The sequence below is a fragment of the Neodiprion fabricii genome, chromosome 3 (genome assembly GCF_021155785.1).
Source record: "Neodiprion fabricii isolate iyNeoFabr1 chromosome 3, iyNeoFabr1.1, whole genome shotgun sequence".
NCBI classification, from domain to species: domain Eukaryota; kingdom Metazoa; phylum Arthropoda; class Insecta; order Hymenoptera; family Diprionidae; genus Neodiprion; species Neodiprion fabricii.
The window spans coordinates 39,443,507-39,467,702 of NC_060241.1; the positions used below are offsets into that span (position 1 = coordinate 39,443,507).

The 24,196-nt window shown below is 47.3% G+C and overlaps 1 protein-coding gene across 3 annotated transcripts in view; it reads left to right on the forward strand.

Moving 5' to 3' along the window:
• Positions 1-5,342: 5,342 nt before the first annotated feature.
• Positions 5,343-24,196, forward strand: part of LOC124177872 (dachshund homolog 2) — a 183,044-nt gene continuing 164,190 nt past the window's right edge. For all 3 annotated transcript variants that reach the window (XM_046560766.1, XM_046560767.1, XM_046560768.1), the window contains exon 1: positions 5,343-6,974. In XM_046560766.1, the coding sequence (XP_046416722.1) occupies positions 6,163-6,974 (812 nt within the window). In that variant the 5' untranslated portion in view covers positions 5,343-6,162. The remainder of the gene's footprint in view (positions 6,975-24,196) is intronic.

Below are 24,196 nucleotides of genomic sequence, written 5' to 3' on the forward strand. Positions count from 1 at the left end.
GGTTCGCGAAGCAAGCAGAGGACATCCATCACGCGGTGTCAACTCGATTGTCTTCCGTTCGTAATCGCGCGGCAAAGTTTTGGATAATATTAGACGTAATTACTCATCAAACTATCGGCAATTTTACGAATCGAGTTAGCGAAAAGTGCATCGGCAATTCATCCGAGGCTTTCCCATTCGAAACGCATCTTTTTCGCGCCAATATTTTCACCCTAAACTCAGCCAAGCGCTCATTCGCCACCCGGAATGCGACAATATTATCCCCGCAACAGAATTTATCCATACCCGATGCGTATACCGCGTGGCTATTGTGCCGTATTAAAATTAGCTTTCTAATGTATTTAGTCTGAAAATACTATGCGACGAAACCGCCTCGTGTCGTTAAAGACACGTTTTGTTCCAGCCTAGGCCTTTCCCCGGCAATCTCTGTGGATTTTATACCCATTTAAGATACTTTTGGTCTCCGGTAGGTGCGGCACGAGCCGCATAAAATTATATAACGCAGTATGTGTACATTAGGATGGTTTATTTTTAAACTTTGCGACAAGTACTGGAAACAACACCATGATAAAACCTGGAAGAAGTAGGAAAATATTTACAGGTCATTATCAATTATTGAAATAATTTTTATTTATTTTTATGCGTACGCCTTACGGACTTATATATGTATACATATATATATATTAGTTTATTTTTTTTTGTATCGTGGTCCAATCAACCATTGACCAATTAACAGTAAACTGCTCCTAACAATTCCGCAGTTGGCTGTTCTCGTCTTTTATCCGAAAGATTAATCATCTCGGAGAAATTTGGATAACAGTTTTTGCATACCGAAAGAGAAGTATCGCATCACCTTAATCTCCCTATTTCCTTTTCAGTACTGATTTTTATGAACAATGATGAATTGGACCACGACACGAAAAAAATAAACCAACATATCATACGTTATAAGTCCGTAAGGTGTAGACATAAAAATAAATAAAAAATATCACAATAATTGGTAGCGACCTCTAATTATTTTCCTACCTCCTCCAGATTTTATGACAGTTTTTTTTTCAGCATTTATCATAAATTTTTCGAGCAACACCTTAGGAAAAAGAAAAGTGAAAAAATGAAACAACCTACCGTACATATATGTAATTACTTAAAAATTTTATACAAAAAGCGAATGCATAATTTATACATTCGCTATTGACTAATAAGCCACCAACCATTTTTTTACAATCGTGACAGTATTAAACCTTAAATACGTCAATCACTGCAGCTAGTTGGGAAAAGTTTTTTTCTGGTCCAAATATACCCACATCATATGCAACCTGGCCGTATGATTTTCGCACTTTGTCCTGAGTAATTATCAAACATTACGTCCTGTCATTATTATTATTATTATTATTATTATTGTTGTTGTTGTTGTTATTACTATTATCATTGTAAATAGCAATTCGTTACGGTTGCGCACACGTGGTTACGGACACCCGTCGACCACACTCGCGGTGATCGTAATGGCGTGTTATCGGATAAATAAAACAGATAGCCAACGGCCGATGCGAGGGTGGAACTCGATTACACATAACAGCGTTGCTGCTGCATGGTTTTTGTCGCATGCATTTATTACGAGGCGGTATATACCTACACATCTGGTCACTGACCTGTGTGCTTCGTTCTACGGTAATCAATCTGGTAATCACCGGTTGACTCTTGTACCTCATTTACCTACCTTAAAGAGCTCGGCACGCTGCAGTTGAGTGACGAAAGTCGATTAAGCCGATTAGCTCTTTACCGGCCTTACAATTAATAATAACGATGGAAGACATTGCGATACATATAATATATTGTCACGATTGTCAATCAATTGCAGGAGAGAGGAACTTTAGTAGCATACGTTAAGATTTGATTGAAATATTTTTTTTCATTAGTTGTAGAGGACACATCTGTTGGTAGCATACCTATACCGAAGCATCATCGCAGAAGCGGGATATCCTTCTCATTACTATAAGCTATCGGCACACCCCGTATCATCCCATACAACCCTTAATCGCGAGCTCTCGGCCGGCCAAAGTGTCTAACAGCGATTATACAACAAGTTGAAACTCCGCTATCGGTTATCGGTCATCGGTCATTGCGACAAAGTGAGTCGACGTTAGATGGATAGATAACGGGCACTTCTATCGTACCGATACAGAATATATAATGGGTATAATATACATATATATTCCATACGGCGTACATGCAAGCATAGCCATGTGCATACCTATACCGTGGCCGGAGTTAGCTGCACCCTCGTCCATTTGGCATTAATTCCACTAATTGGAAGCGGTGTGGACGCTCTCCTGTAGCTATAATTTCAGCTTACATAAACTGCATCTGTAGGCATGACGGCTGCGCGCAGGATCCTGCAAGTTCCATTATCGAATACTGCGTGCAATATTTTTATGCACTCAAAGTGGTACATCTTACAATCAGATCTGAGTTTAAAGTACGTTTCAACGGGTACCGCGTCGATCTGTCGGCACGGTGTCCAGTGCTCCTGGAAATGTCCTTGAATTTGTTACACGTTGCTTTTACCGGACACCGTGATCGGTATTGGGCAGGTGGTGAAAAGCCGTCGTGACACGACGACGCAGAGTTGACGGTACGACGGAAGCGTTGCACACGAACGCGAAATCGCGAAGGTGCGCGATCGTAGGGTCCGGTGTTTTCGGGGTTGCGCGAGGTCAAGGGATCAGCTGTGTACCGTAGGTATGGCACGGCGAGGGTCCCTCCTTGCGGATCTGGGTCACCGGGACAATGAGGGGGCCGAAGGGTTCGCGGTGGGATACTGCCGACGCAGTTCGCGGCCGGGGGTGCCGAGGAAAAAGAGGGGACTATCACTCTCCCTGTTAGTCCGAAGCCTAGCTGCTCCGCTGGCTGCACTGCGCTATAAAATCCTCGCCTGTGCACGCACCGTGACGAGATAATCACAGCCTCCGCGACTCACGTGATTCGCAACCAATTTATGTGTATCGGTATACCTATGCCTACCGCTGGAAGGGTCGAAGGTAGCCTTATAGGCAACCGTGGCACGATTGACCTGCGTTGTTCTTTAACTGCGATTTCCATCAATTTTTCAAACCCCCTGAAACGGTCGGTGGCCAGTGATCATCACGTATAGCGAAAACCTGCTACTGCAATCTTAATATTTCACAGCCATTACGGTTCGTTGCTTATATTATACTTAGTTAGGTGTCATAACTTTCGGTTTCGAACGTATAGCACGATTCCTGAAAAAATTAAACCGATTAATTCACGAGGCTTAAGTCGGTAACGTTATTGCAACGATTCGCGTTTCGGAAAAGCCGTTATTTCGCAATTTTACGAATCTCTGAAATGCTGTAAATTATTATAAGGTAAAGCGGGAATTCATATTTTCAAACCTTAGCCACTTCAAAGTCACTGCAAAATAGTAATTCCCCCCCCCCCCCCCCCAACGTTTCGTCGCGCTAACGTTACTAACTTTAGCCTCGTATTAATCGTAAGTTTTACCGATGCTTCAAGCTCGTCTCGAGACGATTTGATGAGGAAATATCTGCAGAACAAACGAATACGAAATATTATACGCCATATTCACAATCTGTATACTTGTAATTCATGGTGCTTTTCAACTGCATATTCGGGGGTGAATTGTTATTCCAGCATGTACCATTGGACTGTGAAGAATGCAACTTTAAGTTCAAACTTGAATTGCATCTGTGATAATTCTGCTCGTGTAATGATCTGCGTTGATCGTCCACTTTTACCCGGTTATAAGGTACGCATGTTGCAGTTTACTTGGATCGCCAAATTCCGGCTGTCCTCACTAAAGATTTCCTATAAAGAATGAAATCAATTGCAGCGCATGGTAGTTGTAATGCTAATGATTAGCCATCACTGTAATTGGGGTGTATTATTATAAGAGCTGATTCGACGGTCGTATTACACTATCGTCTACCTGTAATATTCCGAATCATTCGAAGTCTCGATGCGTTTCATAATAGCTAAAATGCGTCTACATATGCCAAGTAATCGAAATTTACGGCACAGCGGCGCTGTATAAGTATGATGAACATGGTTAAGCGTATTCACACAAGGGTGCTATACTGAATGCGAAATAAACGAGGTACGTTCCTTGTGCGTGGATCATAATATTTGTGAATCCTGATGCATGACGTTTTCGAATTATAATCTCGAATGGTATACCGAGGACTGTATTATAGGTCGATACGTTACTAAAAAAGACGAGTTACGGAAAGAACAGAACTCGAATAATCACTGTAGGTATAGGAACTTTTTCCATGATGCATGGCAGTTTCGGAATAAATTCCCGTGCAACTGCGCAAACAGTTCCGCATGTCTCGAAGAGTACGGTCGTGGCAGCGTATGGATGGAGAAGAAAGAATCCGGCTACCGAGATCGACATCTCCTGCCGTAGTCGCTTGCCCCCGGGGGCGGTTAAGCCGTAAGTCTATAACGCGAAGAGGACGTGCACGCAAAGGGACGCATGACGAGCGTCGTTTCGGAGGCGGGATCGTGTTGCAGGTACTTGGATATAACGTACGTTCGATGGTAGTCCGCCTTTCCGCGTTCATGTTGCATTAATATTAGGTACAATACATAGATGCGGAATGTGAGGCGTACGACAAGAATGATGCACTTCCACATTTGAAGGTGCAGCAGCAGCAGTAGCAGAACCACCATCACTACCACCACGACCACCACCACCATCACGACCAGCAGAAGCGACACACGTACGTTCATGAAATCGGAATACATCCGACGCCGAGGCAGACGGGCGACCCGCAGGAGGTACGTCGGGGTTGGCAGAACGTCGAGGACGGGGGTCTGCAGGACGAAGGGCGCCCGGAGGTGTATCGATTCAAACGCGGACGACATTCTTTGGTGCCGCGTTGCGAGACAGAAGAAGTCGTCGTAGTCGAGCGGGGGCGGCGGGGAAAAAGGATCCAGGGGCGCCCCCCTCCTCCTCCTCCTCCTCCATCATGCCCCGCACCGTCCGCAAAACACTCGTCGTCGTCGTCGTCGTCGTCGTAGCCGTCGTCGAGGTCCCGGTCCCGGTCCCGGTCCCACCAGTCGTACTGTTTCCCCTCGACTTGGCGGCATTCGTTCACCTCGTGGTGGGGGCCGTCGACGACTGACGGAGAGGGGCGTGTCCGGGAGGGAGGTGATCACGTGAACCAACGGGAGGGTAAGAGGGCCGCCGAGTTTCGGCCAATCGGGTGTCGCCTGCGCGCTCAGCACGCCCACACTCCCCGGACGAGGGCTCCCACTGATGTTTTTATTTATTACATCTGTGACTGGGGAAGGGAAATACTCCCAACTGGACTGCCAGCGAGCGGCTGCTACTTTGAGAACGAGCGACGCGTTCCTGCGTACGGGTCCCGTCGACGTTTCCGAAAGACCCGTTTCCGCGTTGTTACGTTATACGGTTTAAACTCCAATACCATCCGAGTGTTTTGTTGCGACAGTCTTATCAGAGTTTGCTCCTCTACCTGACACCACCCCCCGCGTTCGGTCCGTTCCCACCTACCGGATAAAATATCGCTGAGGTATCGCCCCCCGGTCGTAGTACAACAGTGTGATCGCGAATCGTCGCGTAATTATCTCTCTCGTAACGCGCCTCATGTGCACGGAAAGATAGTGAAGAAACTCTTGGAGGTATCACCGACAGTACAGACTTTAAGCGCCGATGTGACGAGTGGAATCGTGTGATATAATACGCCGAGTGACAGTGACATTTTTCCGGAATAAACAGTGAGTAACGACGATAATCGATACATCGTTAATAATCGTCAAAAGTGACAGGCCAGTGAGGGGATTTCGCCGTTGACAGCGGTGGGCAATTTTAACAATCGTACAAATGTTGGGAGTAGTCGAGTGAAGTTCCCGATCCCGAGATCGGGCCGAAACCCAGAGCCTGCAGACGGCGAGACGATGCAACACTGATCGGATACTGGATCGGACCGGGTACGTCGGTGGATCGAGGCACAGGTAGACACGTACCTACATGAGACCGATCATAATTCGCGATTAGGCGGTTCGTTAGTGACAAAAGTATCGAGGATCGCGTATCGGTGCAGGGCCTCCGCGTTTACTGGATAGAGCGACCCTGCCGAGTGTGTGACACAACCCATGGACCACGGAGCGATGGACAGTTCCTCCGAACACAGCAGCCGCGCCAGCCCAGTCACCGGTAGCCCAAAGCACCCAGCGCACAGTCCCTCGAACCAAACTCAGCCCCAACACCACAGCTCGCAGCACCAACAGCCGCCCCTGCCGTTGCACCAGCAGTCCCATCCTCGGGACCAAATCCGCGAACAGCAACAGCAGCAACAGCAGCAACAACAGCAGCAGCATCAGCAGCACAGGGGTGTCGCAACACCGGGGTCACCTACGCGGGGCTCGCCACCTCAGGGCCTGCCGCTGAGCCCGCCGCCGTTGTCGGCCGGAGGGGGACCGGGAGCACCTCCGGGAATGGTCCCGAGGATGCCGGGCCTGCCGCCGCCGGGTCTCGGCTTGCTGGGCCAGCTCGGTGGAATGCTGGGCGGCCACCACGGATCGCCGCTTGAATTGATGGCCGCGCACCACGCGGTCCTGCCCCCCAGGTCGTACAACAGCCCGCCGCCGATAAGCTCGAGTGACCCGACCGCGAACGAGTGCAAACTGGTTGATTACCGCGGGCAGAAAGTAGCCGCGTTCATTATCGGAGGCGACACCATGCTCTGCCTGCCCCAGGCCTTCGAACTCTTCCTGAAGCACCTGGTCGGCGGGCTTCACACCGTCTACACGAAGCTCAAGAGGCTCGACATCGTGCCGCTGGTCTGCAACGTCGAACAAGTCAGGATCCTCAGAGGATTGGGCGCGATTCAGCCGGGTGTCAATCGGTGCAAGCTGCTCAGCTGCAAGGACTTCGACGTGCTTTACAGGGACTGCACCACCGCCAGGTAAGAGACACGCACCATCTCGTTGAAAAGCGCGGCTCCGTCAGTCGCCGATGGATCACTCGTACGCGTTGGTCCTGTCGAAAAACCTGCCTCTAGTTGGGAGGGAAAATTGTGTAAAACGTGCGAAAGGAAAGTACCTACTCGGGATGTATGTCCGGTATATACAATCACGGGCGCGGATCGACGATCGCGCCAATAACCGTTCGTGAACGCGTAATTGTTTACAACCGGTTCTTATCTGCGAACTCTGCGACGCGTGCAGTTATTGCGAACGGAAGCCAACCGATCTTCGCATATATTAATGCAGATATGCCGTGTGCTACCGCATGTGTCCCCTCTGGGCAGCAGTTAATCTTCGGAGAAAACTTGCGCCCTTTTCATCCTTTGCGCGGGGCCCGAGTTTTGTGCAATTTGTTATCCGCCTCTTATAGGTCTCGACACCTGCGTTAGTCCGTTTCTTCCGCTACAGCTGGGGGTGACTCCCTTTTCTACATAGGGTCGTATAATCCGCGAACGAGGCACCGAATAATTATCAAAAAATCCGAGTCAGTGAAACTCGAGACGACCGAGTAGTGCTCTCGCTCGGATTCAGGGACCGTAGCTGAAGTGTTTGAGGAGGATCCGGACGAATCCTCGATGACGCATCGTTGCTTCGAATTGGACGAGTGTTTGTACGAACCCTACAGCGGGAATCGTCGTCGTTTAAGCTACAAGTACCGCGGCTTACCCGGATAATTGAGAACGAAACCATTCGGCACGCTCCGGTCTCAGCTACACCTAATTGTCAGTCATGAAATTTGAACCGATAGTACCAATGAAACCACCGAACGGTCACCGAAACTCGCTCCGCACTCTACCAACTCCACCAACCGATGCGACGTTGAAAGCGGTACCATCGACATCGCTCGGACCAATCGTCTCGGAACCAGAGCTATAGTGATTCTTTGCCTCTGTGCAAAGACGTCGCTCGTTTCGTAGGCCTACAAGACCGAAGCATTGTGTTTTCGAATGATGTGACCAGGGATGTCGAGGACGGGTGTAGCGGCAGGCACGTGCCAAAGTTGCAGCTTTGTGCCGATTTCTCGTACTGTCGCCGCAGCCCCGCCAACAGGTGTCTCTTTCACTGGGAGTTTCTCTCAATGAATTCCCCCCTCGGTTGTACTACAAGCCGACAGCCACCCGCGCGGCAGACGGCAGACGAAACGTAATGGTAAACGGAACCGCGACGGGGGATCTCTCATTGCCGGGATATGTATTGTCTCTTAGCTGTCGTCGTCCTGCCGCTCGTTCTTATACAAGACCGAGTGTCAAGTACGAAGAGTGCGAATCGCGGTTGTAGAAATTTGATATCCATAGATCCAGAATCCTCCGAGGATATATGTATGTTGCGTATAATTATGTCGAAACCGTGGATAGTGGAATAATATTCCGCCTGCGTTGATGCAAGGCTTCTCATTCCGTTCGAATTACCCTGTATTTCCTCCTAACTTGTCCCGACAGCTTCTCGAACAATAAACTTTTCTCACTTTCACCGCATATTATACGTACTACAGTGTGTGTATAACATATTATATGAGCTAACGCCTGCAGTCCTGCACATTTATCATTGTTTCTGCAACTTGAATTCAACGTCGTTCGTTCACCTCAGTCGCGGGACTGAAAGAGGTTCAGACCTCTCGATGCGTAAGAAGCCTTGTTACACCTGCATTCTAACCGAGCTTCGTTTGCAACGCGCAAGGTGGATTTTTATAACGCGAAACTTCCTCCTTCGTCTCCTTGCGGACAAAATATTTGCAGTTGGCGGTGCGCAGTGGCACTCGCAATGGAAACGGATTCCAGCATGGGTTAGAGAGAGAGAGAGAGAGAGACAGGGAGAGAAAGGGAAAGAAATATATATATATACATATATACGTATAGAGAGAGAGAACGGGAAAGCGAGAGAAAGAGAGAGGGAAGGCAACCGTAGGGACAGGGATCCGAATAATCCAAGTGGAAGTCACACAGTGCAGAGCACCGCGTGCCGTCGGCCCGTGCGGTCCTCTTAGAACACTTCCGGATTTCTTTGCCGGAAGTTAAATTCTCGACAAAATTGTATCTTCCGCTTCTCTTTAGTGCCGTTTATTATCTGAGCTTTTTCTTACATGCCAGCTCACATCATGTTTACTTTAGTGAATTGAGAAGATTATATTGTATTACATTGGTACAGCACCTACAAAGACAAAGACATAGTTGATGCTGCTGGCTTACGGGAGTAATAACTTGTCGTAGAAACATCGATTTGACTGTCATCGGAATGGTAAAATCCGAGACGGGCACCGTTGGACTTTGCTTGCGGGAATTAAAGTGGCAACGGCCAACAGCCGTATAAAAGCCGCAAGAAAAATTCCTTGAATTCTCGTGGTTATATTGTGGCTTTCTCCCACTCTGCATAAAGCAAACTTGACTCGTGGTTCGGCTCGCTCTGCTGCGCAATCCGTAGAATCGTGTCACTTGAACTAAACTGCCGACTTGGTGAGCGAACATTATATGTGTACTGTACATGTATGTACAAACCTCATATTATTAGAGTTCACGTCCGCGGTTTTTAGGCTCGACATTGAAGTGGTTGAATATGTTTTGTACCTGCACGCTTGCCGCGAGTAGATAGGTATACCTTACAATAATTTTCTCGACGGAACGAACGGATACGAGTTGCGCGGTATTTGACGAAATTTCGTTCATTTTGCGGACGATGCAACACCTCGATGATTGATATAATACATAGTTACAAAAACTGTTTATCAAAGGAGAAACATTAGGGGAATACACTTTGGTCCAAGTCACAGAGAAGATCGAAGTAATTCGAAAGCTGGCAATAAAGAATCGCGCGCGGAAGTTGAGACTATATATACTGACCCGAGTGTTACACCCTGAAACGGGTACCAAAAGATGGTATCGTAGGTTGGAACATATAATTGCATCTATAGGCGAGTTAATAATCGTAAGCCGTAATGCGGCTCCTTTGTATGCAAGACGTACGGTTAACGAGAGGCGTCAATTATATTAATTAATTTGCCTAACCAAGTCAAATGAACAATATATCAGCTCTTTGCGTGGTGTGCAGGGCTTGTGTGCGTCTGTGCGAAGGTCTCTAATTGGTATGTCCATGGATAAGTTGTCTAGTATGCACGTTATATTTGCATGCGCCGATGTATTCATGTATTTTTTCCAGCGCACACATGCCTGTAATACGTTGCAACGAGCACATTTGCATCTATCCCTCTGGCTGCAGGTATCCTACGAATCTAACTTATTTAACGTATTTCCATCCTCCGCGTTCGACGAACCGGGCTGCTTGTATCGTCGGAATTAAAAACGCGGAATAGCTATGGTACCTGAACGAACGGTGGCAAAGGATACATCAGCTAACTCTCTCGTTTGCGAGGCGTGGGAGTGTACGGCCCTGGCCTGTAATTCCATGCGCTATTAGCTATTTAATTATAAATTGTGCATAGATTAATTGGCTCTCGTAATAGCAGTTATAACAACGCGCATCGGTCTGGGGTACTAATTTTTATTTTGCATACTAATGCGGAGAGAGGACGAGTTACATCGGTTTTCAAAGATTCGTAAGGGGTGAATCACGCGTCGCGCATATGTCGAACAACTCAAAGCGGCCTTACCGAGCCGCTCGTCGATGTTGTAATTGTAGCTTTGAATCTTTGATATCGGAGCCATGGAAGTTAAAGCCCCCCGTGCGAGACGCAACCTCGGTTTGTTTTCATTACCCGGATATTAAACGGCGCGCGGCGCAGAATTTTCTCCCAGATACGTACAACAGATAGCTCGATGGATATACATGCTTTTTATTTTTCTTTCTTCCTTTGTCTCGTTTCACTACTAGATACGTGCTGCAATTGTATCGGTTTATATTATACTGTATATATGCGTATATACGCGCCCGGCGTGCAGCTGCCCCTAACTTTTTGTTGGGCCCTCGGGGATCCGATCGGGAGGAGCTGCCGTGCCCTTGGTGTTAGTACGAAGGTACATTGTGTATCCATACACTGCACTGCCAAGGGTCTATCAAGCAGCGTTGGTTTTTCCCCATTGTTATAGTTATGCTTTTGATATTGATACTCACGTGGGTTATGGGGATACGCGTGCATTAGGCGTGTATGTATATCCCAGTCTGTGTATGTACGACATCATCGATGATCGATACTTTGCAGTGTCCATTCACTCGACGGTCCGACGGTCTGATTAAGCTGGATTAAAAACGGGACTCCCCGGGTTTTCTGGATCTGGTCAAATTCGTCGTTGTATATTCCCACGAGAATAACCCCGCAGATTCCTGCAGGATTCTTTCCCGCAGTTCTCGTTCTCCGCACGCTCTCCGGCACCGCGTATCTTTTGCCTCCCCGAAATCTCCCGCGGCGTAATTCTCTGTAATTAATAATCCGCAATAAGTAAGAATAAAGTAGGGAGTTTGGAATCCGGCCACCGCCTCGACGTTCTTAATTCTAGATAATTAATACAAAGACAAACACGAAGGATTAAACAAGCGCTGTGTCTGTCCTCCCTGTCTTCCCAAAACAGTATCGCGGGGGCGTCGGAGCTGGGAATGAAAACTCCCCGTCAGGTTCGAATTAAGTTGTTTCTTCGGGTTGCGATATTGCCAATCTCAAATATTTCACCACCTCCGTGCCGTTCAATCGACGAATATCGGATAATCCGCAGCACTGAGGAACCTCCAGAGCCGTATCACGGTTCGATTTAAGGTGCGCGTCGGACTAAACCATTGAGCATTCGCGTTGTTATGCAGTAGCCGACGAAGAACCAAGTGCCGGGTATAACAGGGATTCGTTCCCTCGACGAGAGCGCAAGGCGCGGACGGACGGATGCAAGTCACTGACGATGAGGGAACATCGAGATACATATCCAGATTGAAGAAGGGCCCCACAGTCTGATCCTTTCGTCGAACGTGCGTTATTATGAGTGTTATTGTGTCGAGAGGAAGGCGCCAGGCTCCTGTGCTGTGAAACTGAAAACAGATTTAGGTACACAATGAAAAGTAAGAAACGAAAAGACGCTAGCTATAGGCTGCCATGCAGTAGCAATGCTCGGAGAGAAAGAAGACAATGTATGTGTAGAGAAACAAGCGGGGGTGGGAATCTCGTTCGGTCTTCTCCCCGGGGTCCGTGAGTCTTTTAGCTCGCAGAATGAGTCGGTCCTCCCCTGCAGTGATCCTCGTGCATCGATTGTTCCGTCGGAGCCACTGACCCACATAAACGAACGCGTGAAAACAGCTGACCGCCGGGTTCCTCCTCCCCCCCCCATCTCACCCTCCCTGTCCGTTTTCCCTCCTAGACCTCTCTTGTCGCCGCTCTTCTTCCTCGCCCTTCGAACGAGGGTCGAATCTCCCCGTGTCCAGCGATAGAGTTTTCGCAACCCTCGCCCTTCGTCGACCCGTCGAATTAGACTCCAATAAACGCCTATATCTGCCTGCGTGCTTTACTCATCCAATAGGACGTATCTTGTCGGATCTCGCGTTACTTGGTAGGCCAAACAAGTAGCAGAAAACCCTGAGACCTTCAGTCTATCGGGGGTATAATAAGAGGTAAGGAGAAGTGCCTAATACGTATTTTCAACTGAAAAAGTGTTTGCCAAAAAGCAGCAGGCATGGGTTCAATAACTTACCGGAATGGCGCTCATAAGCGATAAAGGCGACGATCTGATTGTCACTGTTAGTAATCAGGATTCAATGTGATTGGTGCTTTATGGAACGTTTGCAAGGCCATCTTAATTTGCTTTTTCTTAACGGACACTTTCTGCACACGGAGATAGTCCTCCTCACTTCTACTCTCCATACTTCGGTCACAGTGTGCCGGACTTAACGAATACGGAGAAGAAGTGTCTTCGTGGCAGGTGCGTCATTTCGTTAGATCGCGAATCGACTCCAGTGCTGACATGTTCGAGGGCCGTGACGCGGTTCGTGTACGTAGAGTGTAGTTACATAGGTTCGAGAGGAAAACGAAACGGACAAACCCCTCACAGCTAGAGCAGTTTACGGAGTTCGCGTGCCTCGGCACTTTGTTCGCACGGAGTTGGCGCTAAGTCGTGCGTCAATCAAGACGAACACTTAACACTTTTACTCCCCCTCTGGTCAAAAGTAACGATCACCAGGCACCAACACGCCGCTCACTAGCGCACGCGCACGCTATGACTGACGATGAGCTGCACGGCCAACGAGCCGGTTGACGTGCGTACTTATTGGCACCCGTGTACTTGGCTGCACCTTGTGTATTCTCTGTCGGTAGTAGGTAGGCAGGCACTGGTAGTCCCTGAATTATGTAACCGTGCAGCGAATCGGATGCACGGCTGCAATTGTCCGGTAGGGACGTTTACCGAAAATGGTACATTATCCTTAGTCCCGGCCTACTCTGACTGCAACAGACACCGACACTCGGGGTCGAGTCATCCCTCGATATAACCTCATACGGTGTTAGAAGTGCGCGTGTTCCCGTTGCGTGAGACATGCCAAGCTGCACGCAACGCCGCACCGAGCACTCGACGCGCACCCGACTTGTTACTCTCCGTATGATGGAGGGAAGCATTCCGTTTGACGCTATACCTTGTCGACGTGTAGATCTGCCATGCTCGGGAATCATCGACCCGCTCCTCGCTTTTTCATCGCTCCGCTACTCAACCAGGACCTCGAATGCGCGGATTGAAAGTAATCCAATGTAGCAGTATCGAGACCGTCAGCAAACTATAAAATGACCCACAATTACATTTGCGGTATGCAGCAGAAGCTATTCGTCTCTCATCGTACCAAGAAATTTGAATCGGCTGATCAAACGTTGGGATACCGTCAGCGATCGACGGGTTTGATGATCAGCCAGAATGGGGTGAGACGGGGCCCAAGTGGCGAGAGCCTGCAGAGGTATATAAAGTTGGTGGGCTGGGGTGCCGGCGATGTAATCTGACGATATTACCTGTATTATGATAATGTTAACGTTTACATATCGATTGTGTCGGCCATCTTGACATATGGTACATGTAACGCTGCCCCGCCGCGCTGCTGTGACGTAATCTATCCAATCGGGAACGGACGACATAAGGGAAATACTCGCCCCAACCGGTTGAAAGGGATCTCTATACGAATGCACCCACACCCATAAGTAACCAAGCATAACATGGGAAATGTGCTTCAACGTTTCGGTGACACGTCCGTCATCCGTGTGCAGGATAATTCGGATTCTTTTCTCAACTCGAAGGTATTGGGGAAGGGTGTATACCTGCGTCCATAAGGCGGCGATGAAAATCAGAGTACAAGATTTTCGTGGTTTTGTTGTGAATCCGAAAGCAGCGTCGTTCGATTTGGAAGGTGGGATGATCTCGACAGTCGAACCGATCTTCAATATATATATATCGGGCCAAGTTTTCTGTGCCGGTGGCGCCGTACTATCGACGCTTTTTGTCAGTTGAGAATTTATCTACCATTAAATTACGATTTAATTTCCGATACCGTCTGCCTCCTCGGTCCTCCTTGCGTGACTGCCGGTCAAAGCGTTTCAAATCGCATTACCTTCTCTTCGCCTCGGGCTTTCTTCGCCATCGTTCACCTAGGTTCGCGACTAGTCGGTGACCCAGGTCGTCTGGGCCATGCCGAAGTGTGGCACTTTAAGAAATTCAACCTCGTTCCACAGCGATGCTGGACGAGCGAAGGTGGCGTATAGTCCAAGCTGGGCGCGCAAGCAATCGCAGAGAGGAAATGTCTCTTGGTAATCCCATTCGATCAACCTTGGGCTACTCAAATCGATCTTCCATCACTTCTATACACGGTCAGTCACTTCGCCGTGCAGGCGGTGTATTTTTCCAAGTCCTATAGCCCTATGGTGGGTAGCCCGGAACGAATCGACAAAGAAAGAGTCGCTAGAGACAATCCATGGAGCAGAACGAATATGTAAATAATACAGATCGATTGACTCAGCGTTCCGTCTCCCTCGCCCCTCTTCATCTTTATTTTCTTTACTCCTTTTTCCTTTTTTGTCTCACTTCCATCACACTCTTCGTTAAAGCTGCTTTCTGGTCGAGTGATGTAGCTAGCAAAAACCGGCAATTTATTTGGGCAACGTTGCGAGCGGAAATCGGATCTCATTGTACCCGCCACACTGCGTGTACAACCGATCTCGAGGAGTTTACCCGACTGAACGAGATTTCGTCGGGGTTTCGCGTTTTTGGTCGACCATAGAATACCGCGGCAAAAACCACCGGGTCCTCATCGTCACGTGGTCTAAAACTCCTAATGTATTCTCCGCCCTCCTCATGCATATTAAAATCCACACACATTCACGGCTCGTCATTGTATGCCTACGGATACGTCAGTGACCACGTCGACGGGTGTCTGAGGCATTTCGTTCGAAATGGTGGAAGCCTGGTCAGGCTATCAGCTGTCCGAGTTTGCCTCCTTGCGGGAATTATATGCAATTCGTTGGGATTCGTGACCATCGACTGCACGCAAATACGAAGTAAACACTCGAGTGACATTTCGCTCGTGATTGATGGGTTGCGTTAAAGTTCTGCACTTTTGCAAATGTTTTATACGACAATTGCATCGGCTGAAGGTTGAGTCAAATGATATGTGGCAATCTATGGAATGAGCAGCTCATCTGGTTCGAATTCACTATCAATCGTTCCCTGCAAATCGCTTCGATGGTCTTTGAACGAAACAGTCGTTGCCATAGGTATGACATGTTGCGTTCGACTTTGGTCTCGTGCGATATTATTCGGTATATCGGTGTAAAGATACATTACGTATACCCTTGGCCACGCACGTTATACCAATCCCCTGTTATACGTATAGCGACGAATTCCGGCGTGCAGCGACATGGTGGCGAATAAAGGTAAGAATCACGAAATCCTTACATTATCGACGCCACCGATCCGGCGCTCGCATGCTGCACCTTTCCATGCCCCCATTACGCAGAGAGCCCCGAAATCCCGCGTCGAGATCGACTAACTTCCAGCACAATGGCAGAACGAAGGTAGTTGTTGTTGTTGTTTCTCATTACAAACTGTACGGTTTCACGAAAGGTCCGGTATACAGAAGCACGCGGGATCGAAGAACGGGTAAAAAGTGATTTCATCAGCTGTACCGGTACAGGTGCCTCTCTCTGATCGAACCGCGCTTGAACAGTCTCAACCATCGAACCGGCTTCAAAGTAGTTATTCCTCGAAACGACAACGCGACTCGATTCGATCGTTCGTCTGGCACAAGTTGGAACTGCGTTATTGGTGTTTACATGCATCGCAGCTTCGACATGTAATTCAAACCGTTCTTGTAACTGCGCAAATTATCCTGATAGCCGGGTGCAACGTATCGTCCAATGGGAACGAGCGTGTGCACAATTTACGGTGAAATTACTCAGCACTGCCAATCGCAAACCAACATTAACAACGGATACTGACCATATACGCAATGTTACGAGTTACAGTGTGTCTCGTGGTTGCACACTTATTGTTAAGGCAATAAACTCGAGCTATCTCAAGAAGTGTACAGAGTTGAAGACTAAAATTTGTTCTTTATAACGTTGACTTTCGGTGTGGTATTTATACGTATACAAACTTAGTGGGAATGTGTTTTGAATGTATGCAGAACGAGGATTGCACTGATGTTATTCGCTTTAAAACATACGTGCAATGATTTTCAACGAGATAAAGATTCAACGAGTTGTACTTGTAGTTGTTGTTATACCGATATGTAAACGTACGTGTAAGCCACATGTGCAGGCACAAGAGTGTACGCAAGTCGGTCTATCCCATCCAGTGGTGGAGATTGCGGTGAGATGTCGACAGTAACAATAAAAGTACGGTGATCATGGACAGCCCTGAAAGGTGGTCCCTTTGTATAATGCGAGCAATCAAGATAATGGTGAACGATATGTAATTATATCATTGTTTGAAATTACCCACCAGCCTGAGACACGGCTGTTTCGGAGGGCTGTTCAGGGCACTCTTCGCTTGCTCTCTCTACCTGTAACCATACGCTATACGTATACATAATACACGTATATACGCAGAGCCAGGATCTCGAGGCAAGCGGAGGTGTTATTAGGGCCTGACATTGATACATCCAACCGTAGCCACAGTGGCGTAGGAAGTTCTCGATGCCGGTTTCTTACGGACGCAGAATTCGCCCGGCTGCGTCGTCCATTCGGAACCCTGGCTCGGACCGAGTTCTAAACTCGTTTCACAGCCGAGACAACTTCAGATCGTACACGCGAGACTTTCGCCTCCTCACCACGGGCCCCCTTCGATCATCGAATCCCGATTGTTTTCACCCCATCTGACGCGCAATCGTCCTCCATTGCAGGGATCTTTTCGTCAGTCTGAACACCCATTCAGCAATTCACAGTATCCTCCGTTGCGAAACATCGATCAGCTCCGTATTTGACAGTCTATGAAGAATACGGAAAAACGGTGAAACTGACACCAGTTGTATGAAAATAATATAAGCAAAAGGTATTTGCGCCACAAAAAAAAGTACGAACAGCACCAAGTTGCGATAATTAAAGTCATCAGTCCCGTTCGGTATATTGAAGAAACAAATTGGCTCCGTCTACTTCACAGGTTTCTCATTCTCGGCTTGTATGGTAATCTCTCTTGTTTCGTAGCAAAAGTAGAAGAAGTAGTCAACTGCAGGGGTTAAAACGAAAGACACGAATGTTGGGAACGCTCTAGTCCAGGAGCTTACTTTATTTTCCACGAGTAACTGACCCATTTGTACGAAAACAACCGGTTTTTTAGTTGCCCTAAGAAAAGGGGGACTGTCCCGAGTATTGACGAATGACATTCGAACCGTTACCATTCACACCATTTCAAACCAGGTGCACCTGCAGCGTCCTAGCGAAGCTTCCAAAGCCTCACTGTAGGTATTTCGACTTGACGTCAAGGATGTAATGTTGGAAACAGTGTCGACCGGTCACCGCCGAACCTGTACTGAAAATGGTAGACCCAGGGAGGAAACAAGCGCTAGGAGTAACGCAGGCTGAGCTCGATCGTTGCGGATCGCTGTTGTACCTAATAAAGTCGCGGGTCAGGTATAAGAGTTCAATGCGTTGAACCGACGATCGGGCAAGATCGTTGACCGTGCAATTCACATCATGCAGTCTGTGTACGTAGATCGGGCCGGCGCGCATAGCGAGGAGAAGATGCTGGAAGGCCTCGAGCGAACAAGGAGCTCGCTCCCGTAATGCTCCCGCCTGGTTGCACGATGCTCGACGACGAGGACGCCCAAAGTGTTGGTAAAGCGCGGGGCCGTGGGGCGTTTATCCTACCCATGGTGGTGCCGAGCAGGGTTGCTTCATGGGGAATCGCAGCCGAACCGATCTTCGGAGATATCGGAAATCGAAATGGAAAACAAACACGGGGCCGCGATAATTGATAGAATGAATTAAACCGTTTGTCTTGCTGGATATTGGGGGGAGGGATGGGGGTGAAAATTAAAACGATGATTTATGCGCGATTGGGCGTTGCTTCATCCGTGCATGGGTTTGTTGCGGATAGACGAGGGCGAGGAGCTCCGTGTTTTTTAAAATCGTTTTCTTTTTTTTTTCAATTCGGGTGGGGGCGGATGGTCCGCCGTGTTCTTGCTTCTCCTTTTGTTTTCAAGGTCTCTTTCGATTTATCCCTCGCTGATGAATCAGGTGCGGCTTTCGACTGAGAGTTGAGATTACTTTGGTGGGCGGGTCTCTTTCTGTCAGAGCCTCCGCTGCTGCTGCTGCTGTTGCTGCTGCTTCTGCTGCTGATGCTCGATGCTGCCCCTGCTGCTGATGCTGTTAGTGGTTCTGGCTCGCCGAGGAGAAGAGATACGTGGCGCTTCATCTGCCACAGTGTATAACACCGGCGTCCCGTTTGCAGGTATACCTCCTCTCTGCCCTGCAGAGCTTCTTCTTCGCCGTGTAGTTTCTTTCTTCTATACTCGCTCGCACTGCTGCTCGGGCTCAGGTAGAAATATTTACGTTTAATCTTCATTTTAGTCTCGTCTACGTCAGCGGCCAAAAGCCCCCTCCTTGTCTCACTGCGGGCTTGATTTAAATTGGAAATATATATGTATATGCAGACTCATGCGCCTCCGTGTGAACACCGCTAACAATCGTTATACGTTCAACGCCTCGCCTGTACAGGTATCACCGAATGTATTCTAATTATTACCGTTTACACCGGAACGAATCGTTGCTCGCAAAATCGTTTCATTTCGTATTATTTTTCACCCGCACTTATACCCGATGCATTTATTCATTTTTAATTCTCTCCCTCAACTCGGCAAATCGCGCCTAAGTATAACACGTATATACATTCCGGTTTTCATGCACTGTCCATTACACCAGCTACCTAAAATTTATTGCCGTAGACAACAATTGTACCTACTCCGCGAGTAGATTTTGCCTCATCCACCGCATCTGGTTGCTTCGCATTCTGTGCTTCTTACGTGAAATTGCAACTATAATTAGTACAGCATTACACGCGTACCGGCAGCAGTGCGATATTTGTACCGCTGCATAAATGAGGCGGAACTGATATACGAAATCATCTCTGCGGATGCGCAACGGGTTACAGAGATCAGCATCCGTAGCGCGGGAGTTTTTCCCACTGGCTCTGCATGTCTTCGGCGCATCGGTAATATCGCCGGTGCATTTTATTCGTAGTGCGTCAGGGCAGCAGCTATTTTGTTCACCGTGTTAGCTGAGAAAACAGGCGTGCTCGTACCAACATGGCGGGCGCCTGGCGTCAAACCCGCGAGTATGTGTATGCACGCGGAGAACCCGAACCGTTCTTCTCTCCTTTCGACCGGACCGACTGCAAGGGGAGGCAACCGATGCTAGTTATAGACGAAGAGCGAGAGAGAAGGACAGTCGGCCGACTGCCTGGCATAACACAACCTCGTTATTTATTAGTAATTGTAAAAATGATGCGCCTAAACCAATATCATTAGCGGCTGCAGGCTCGCGAGGGGCCGAAGTGCGTGTCATCTGTAAAAACACTGCCTTTAATTGGCGGCATATTTATTGTAATTTTAAACACGTGAGTCGAGAGACGCCCGCCGCCGGCTCGAGAACCTCCGCCTCTATCTATACCCCCTTTTTCTTCTCACCATTACGCGTCCTTTCTTCGTTCCTTAATTCCACACGCGCTGGCCTTTCCAGCTCTCTATTTATATCTTTTTATACGCTTTCTTCTCCCACTTTGATCACCTCATTTTCCGTCAAGATTCAATCACATTCTGGCATGACCCGCGCATCGGGTGAATTACACCGCATCCAATGCAATCGTTGAGACCATATTTATCCCCCTGCCGGGTAAACAAGCCGAGCTATTCTCAATTCATCGAACTCGTACATCGGTTCCAGGATAAATTTTTTAATGGAAAACGCGAGAGGAAAATCGCGGTAGCTTAAAAGCCTCGATCATTAGCTTCGCCGCGTTCCGTGTTGACGATGATTTTCACCTTCCTATTCCGCAGGGTTTCTTTTCATCACCGAAACGGCCTGCGCAGGTAGGCACGCAGAGGTTAAAATTTGGCGCTATATTAATGGGTTTGTTTGCCCGTTTGCTCGGGCTGTTCGTTTCGAGTCGTTAGCGGAGAAGCCGCCAGCTTTATCTCAAACCTGCACCGCAGTTCGTATAATAATGAGTACAAATACGCGACTCGAGGATGAAAATGAACCCGCGGCCTCGATTTTCTGTTACACTGTTCGGAAAATGAGCTGATCGGAGATTCGAGAGTGTATACCTAGGTATTATACAGGCGTATACCTACAGAGACGCGGTCGTTTCAACTTTCAACGCACGAATGACTCGGCTCAGGGTCCCAAACGAGGTTCACGAGCAACCTGCAAGGCCCGAAGATCGGGCCCACGAAACAAGGCCAGAAGGCCCTCCGGCCTAATCCCAGAAAAATCAAAAACAAAAGCCGCCCGAAGCGGCAGCGAGGGACGATTTGTTCGCTCTGCGGGAGGCCCGACTTAACGAAAATAAGCCAACTTCTCACATAATTCACCGGGGAGTGAGTGGCGAAGAGGAGAAAAGCTGAATACAAATAGAAATCATTAATAGTTTTGTTTCAACGGCTCGCGCCCATCTTCCACAACTAAACCAGGCATGTCTATGCTCACTGGAGGAATGCAATCCAATTATATGCGTACAGGTATGGACAGGTATACCCCCACACCTTTCACCCCTCTCTCTTCCTTACCGTTCCGCAATTTCACCAAACATTTTCATAGTTTTCAAATTTTACCGGAAGAGAGGAAGTTAAAAATAAACTCGACACGATTTTCCTCTCGAGCTCACGAAGCTGAAGCCAACAGCCAAACCTTTTAAACTTCTCGAAATTAGAAAAATGCAGTTCCATTTCATCCTCATAATTCTGTAAAAGTATCGGGGGCTCAAGATACTTCACAAAGTTTTGATTTTCCGACTTCACTACCTAGTTCCAATGAACGTATTAGAACGTTAATTGGCTGGTAATTCGAGCTCTCGAATTTATGTTCGACGCTTCAAGTTCCACCAAGTGACGATTTTGCCAAAATTTCTAAATATTTGAGTGTCTTTTTATTTCGTCTGACTTCTTTAACCCGTACAGAAAAACAATCCAGAAATCGTTCAGAGGAATGCAATTATTTTTCAGCACTTACAGGCACAACATGTCGGCTTCTACTCGGTGGACGTTATCCATACGTATTATATAATAACCATGTACATGTATGGGGTCTAGATCATAGGGTGAGAAGCTCAACTATCCAGTAAAAATTTTTCCCAGAGCAATAGCAATAGCAGTAGCAGCAGCAGCAGCTCGATCGTATCAATCAATGACACATACATTTCGTACAATAGTCCTCAGGTTCCCTCTCTCTGTCTCTTCCAGTTTCCTCAGTCTCCCTCTCCTTCCCTCTGTTGTTTTTTTTTCTTTATTTTTTTTTTTTATATCATCGTCGCCGGTATGACCATTGTAACAGCGATCACTGCAGTGGTGCCCTTTTTTATCCTCTCCTGCATGTTTCTTCACGCATCCTTCTCCTGCACCAGCGTCATCATCAGTCACTCGGTGGTCGGTATGTTTACACATGCATACGTGTATATAGTAAAACGTATATACATACGTACGTAAATATTAAATTCGCTAAAAAACCGATCGCTTCGAGTAGGGCTAAAGTTGCAACGTCAGCCTGGTAAACAAAAACGTCGCAGCTGACCGGCTAAGCCAATCGCGCGACGACGCTGGCCCTACACGCTTCACTTTCAGACTACCAACATCACGATCGGCCCATACGCCGATCGTCACGCGTGCTCGAGACTCACACCCTGAAAGTAAAACGACATCCAGAGCACAACGTTGTGTGAAATTGTCCTCGGTATCGTCACGCTTGTGGGCATATCATAGCCATGTATACGACAGCTCGCAGCTCGGCTGAACGTCGATAGGATTATTCCAACAACCGGGAGAATCGGGTGAAGTCAAACCGACCCTGATGCCCATCGTCGATAAGGCCCGTGTCGCGAATCGGGGAACTCGCGTCGCCTGTTCGATGTGATTCTGATTGGCCCGGGGTCAGCCGGGCTTAACGTCGCGTTATTGGCTGTCGCGCACTCGCCGATTTCGATCGCAACGTGCCATCTGGTCAGCGTGTCACGTGTGAGAGGAGAGGAGAGGAGGCGGTGTGTTGAGAGACGAGGAGATCGAACATGACCGAGGCACGGTAACGCGAGTGCGTCAACCGGGATTGAGGGGCCCCTGTTAAATACACCTTGGCCTGTGTCGTAAATACGTGTATCGGTGAGGCGCCGCACACACGCATGCGAGAGAAAGATTCGTTTCTCGTAACGTTAAAGCATCTATGCATATACCTGTAGGGTGGTTCGTTTCTTGACAATTTTTTTTAAATTGCCACTCGGGAAATTTGTGACTAATGCTGAAAAAAAAATTTTCGTAAAACCTGGAGGAGGGGGTAGGAAAATATTTACAGGTCGCTACCAATTACTGTAATATTATTTTTTATTTATTTTTATGTCTACTCCTTACGGACTTGTATGTATATGTTGGTTAATTTTTTTCGTATCTTGGTCCAATTAATCACTGTTTATAAAAATCAGTACTGAAAAGGAAATAGGGAGATTAAGGTGATGCGATACTCCCATTTCGGTAGCAAAACCTATTATCCAAATTTCTCCGAGACGATCAATGTTTCGGATGAAAGAGGAGAACAGCTAACTGCGGAATTGTTAGGCGCAGTTTGATGTTGATTGGTGAACGATTAATTGGACTACGATACGAAAAGAATAAGCTAATACACATAAATCTGTAAGGTGTATACAAAAAAAAAAAATTACAAAATATTACAATAATTGGTAGCGACCTCTAAATATTTTCCTACTTCTTCTAGGTTTTACGACAATTTTTTTCAGTATTTGTCACAAATGTTTCGAGCGGTAATGTAGAAAAAAGAATTAAACAATGAACCACCCTAATATAGCTATATTCTTTAATTCTAAAGTTGGTGATTAATGTATCGGCTGGAAGATTTGCAGAAAAGCTAGATTGGATATCGATTTGGAACTTCACAAGTGTCAAGTTTGAAAAAAATTGTATATAACATATATATATATATAATATATATGATGTATGTACGTAATGACGATGAAGATGATGATGATGATGATGATGATTTGGTGTCTAATGAAATTGGTTACATGCAGTCTTTTTGAATTTATAGAGGGTAAATTTGTATCCTATACCTATAGTTGTACAATTCCAAACCTGCTGATCGGTACAAGGAAAATTTTTCTATTATTTTTTTCAGATGTCTCACAATGAAAGCGACAGACAGGTATGCCTACAGAGAAATCTCTGCGAGTGTGTCTCTAGAGAGTTCTTTAAGAGTGATCGTCTATAGCTACCCTATAGCGATCGATAATCGGTACCGTCACCCACACCTATAATGCTATATCGATATTATCCGATATTCAAATTTTTCGCCCATCTTCACACCTAACTTCTATCACATCTTCTCCTCTTCGGCTTTCTTAGGTACGTGTTTGCACAAATTATTTTTAAATCCATTATGTATCCTCTATATTTCTACATTAATATATAATATGATACTCTCTCTCTCTCTCTCTCTCTCGCTCGCTCGCTCTCTCTTTCTTTCTCTCATTCTGTTTCTTATTGTCTGTATATA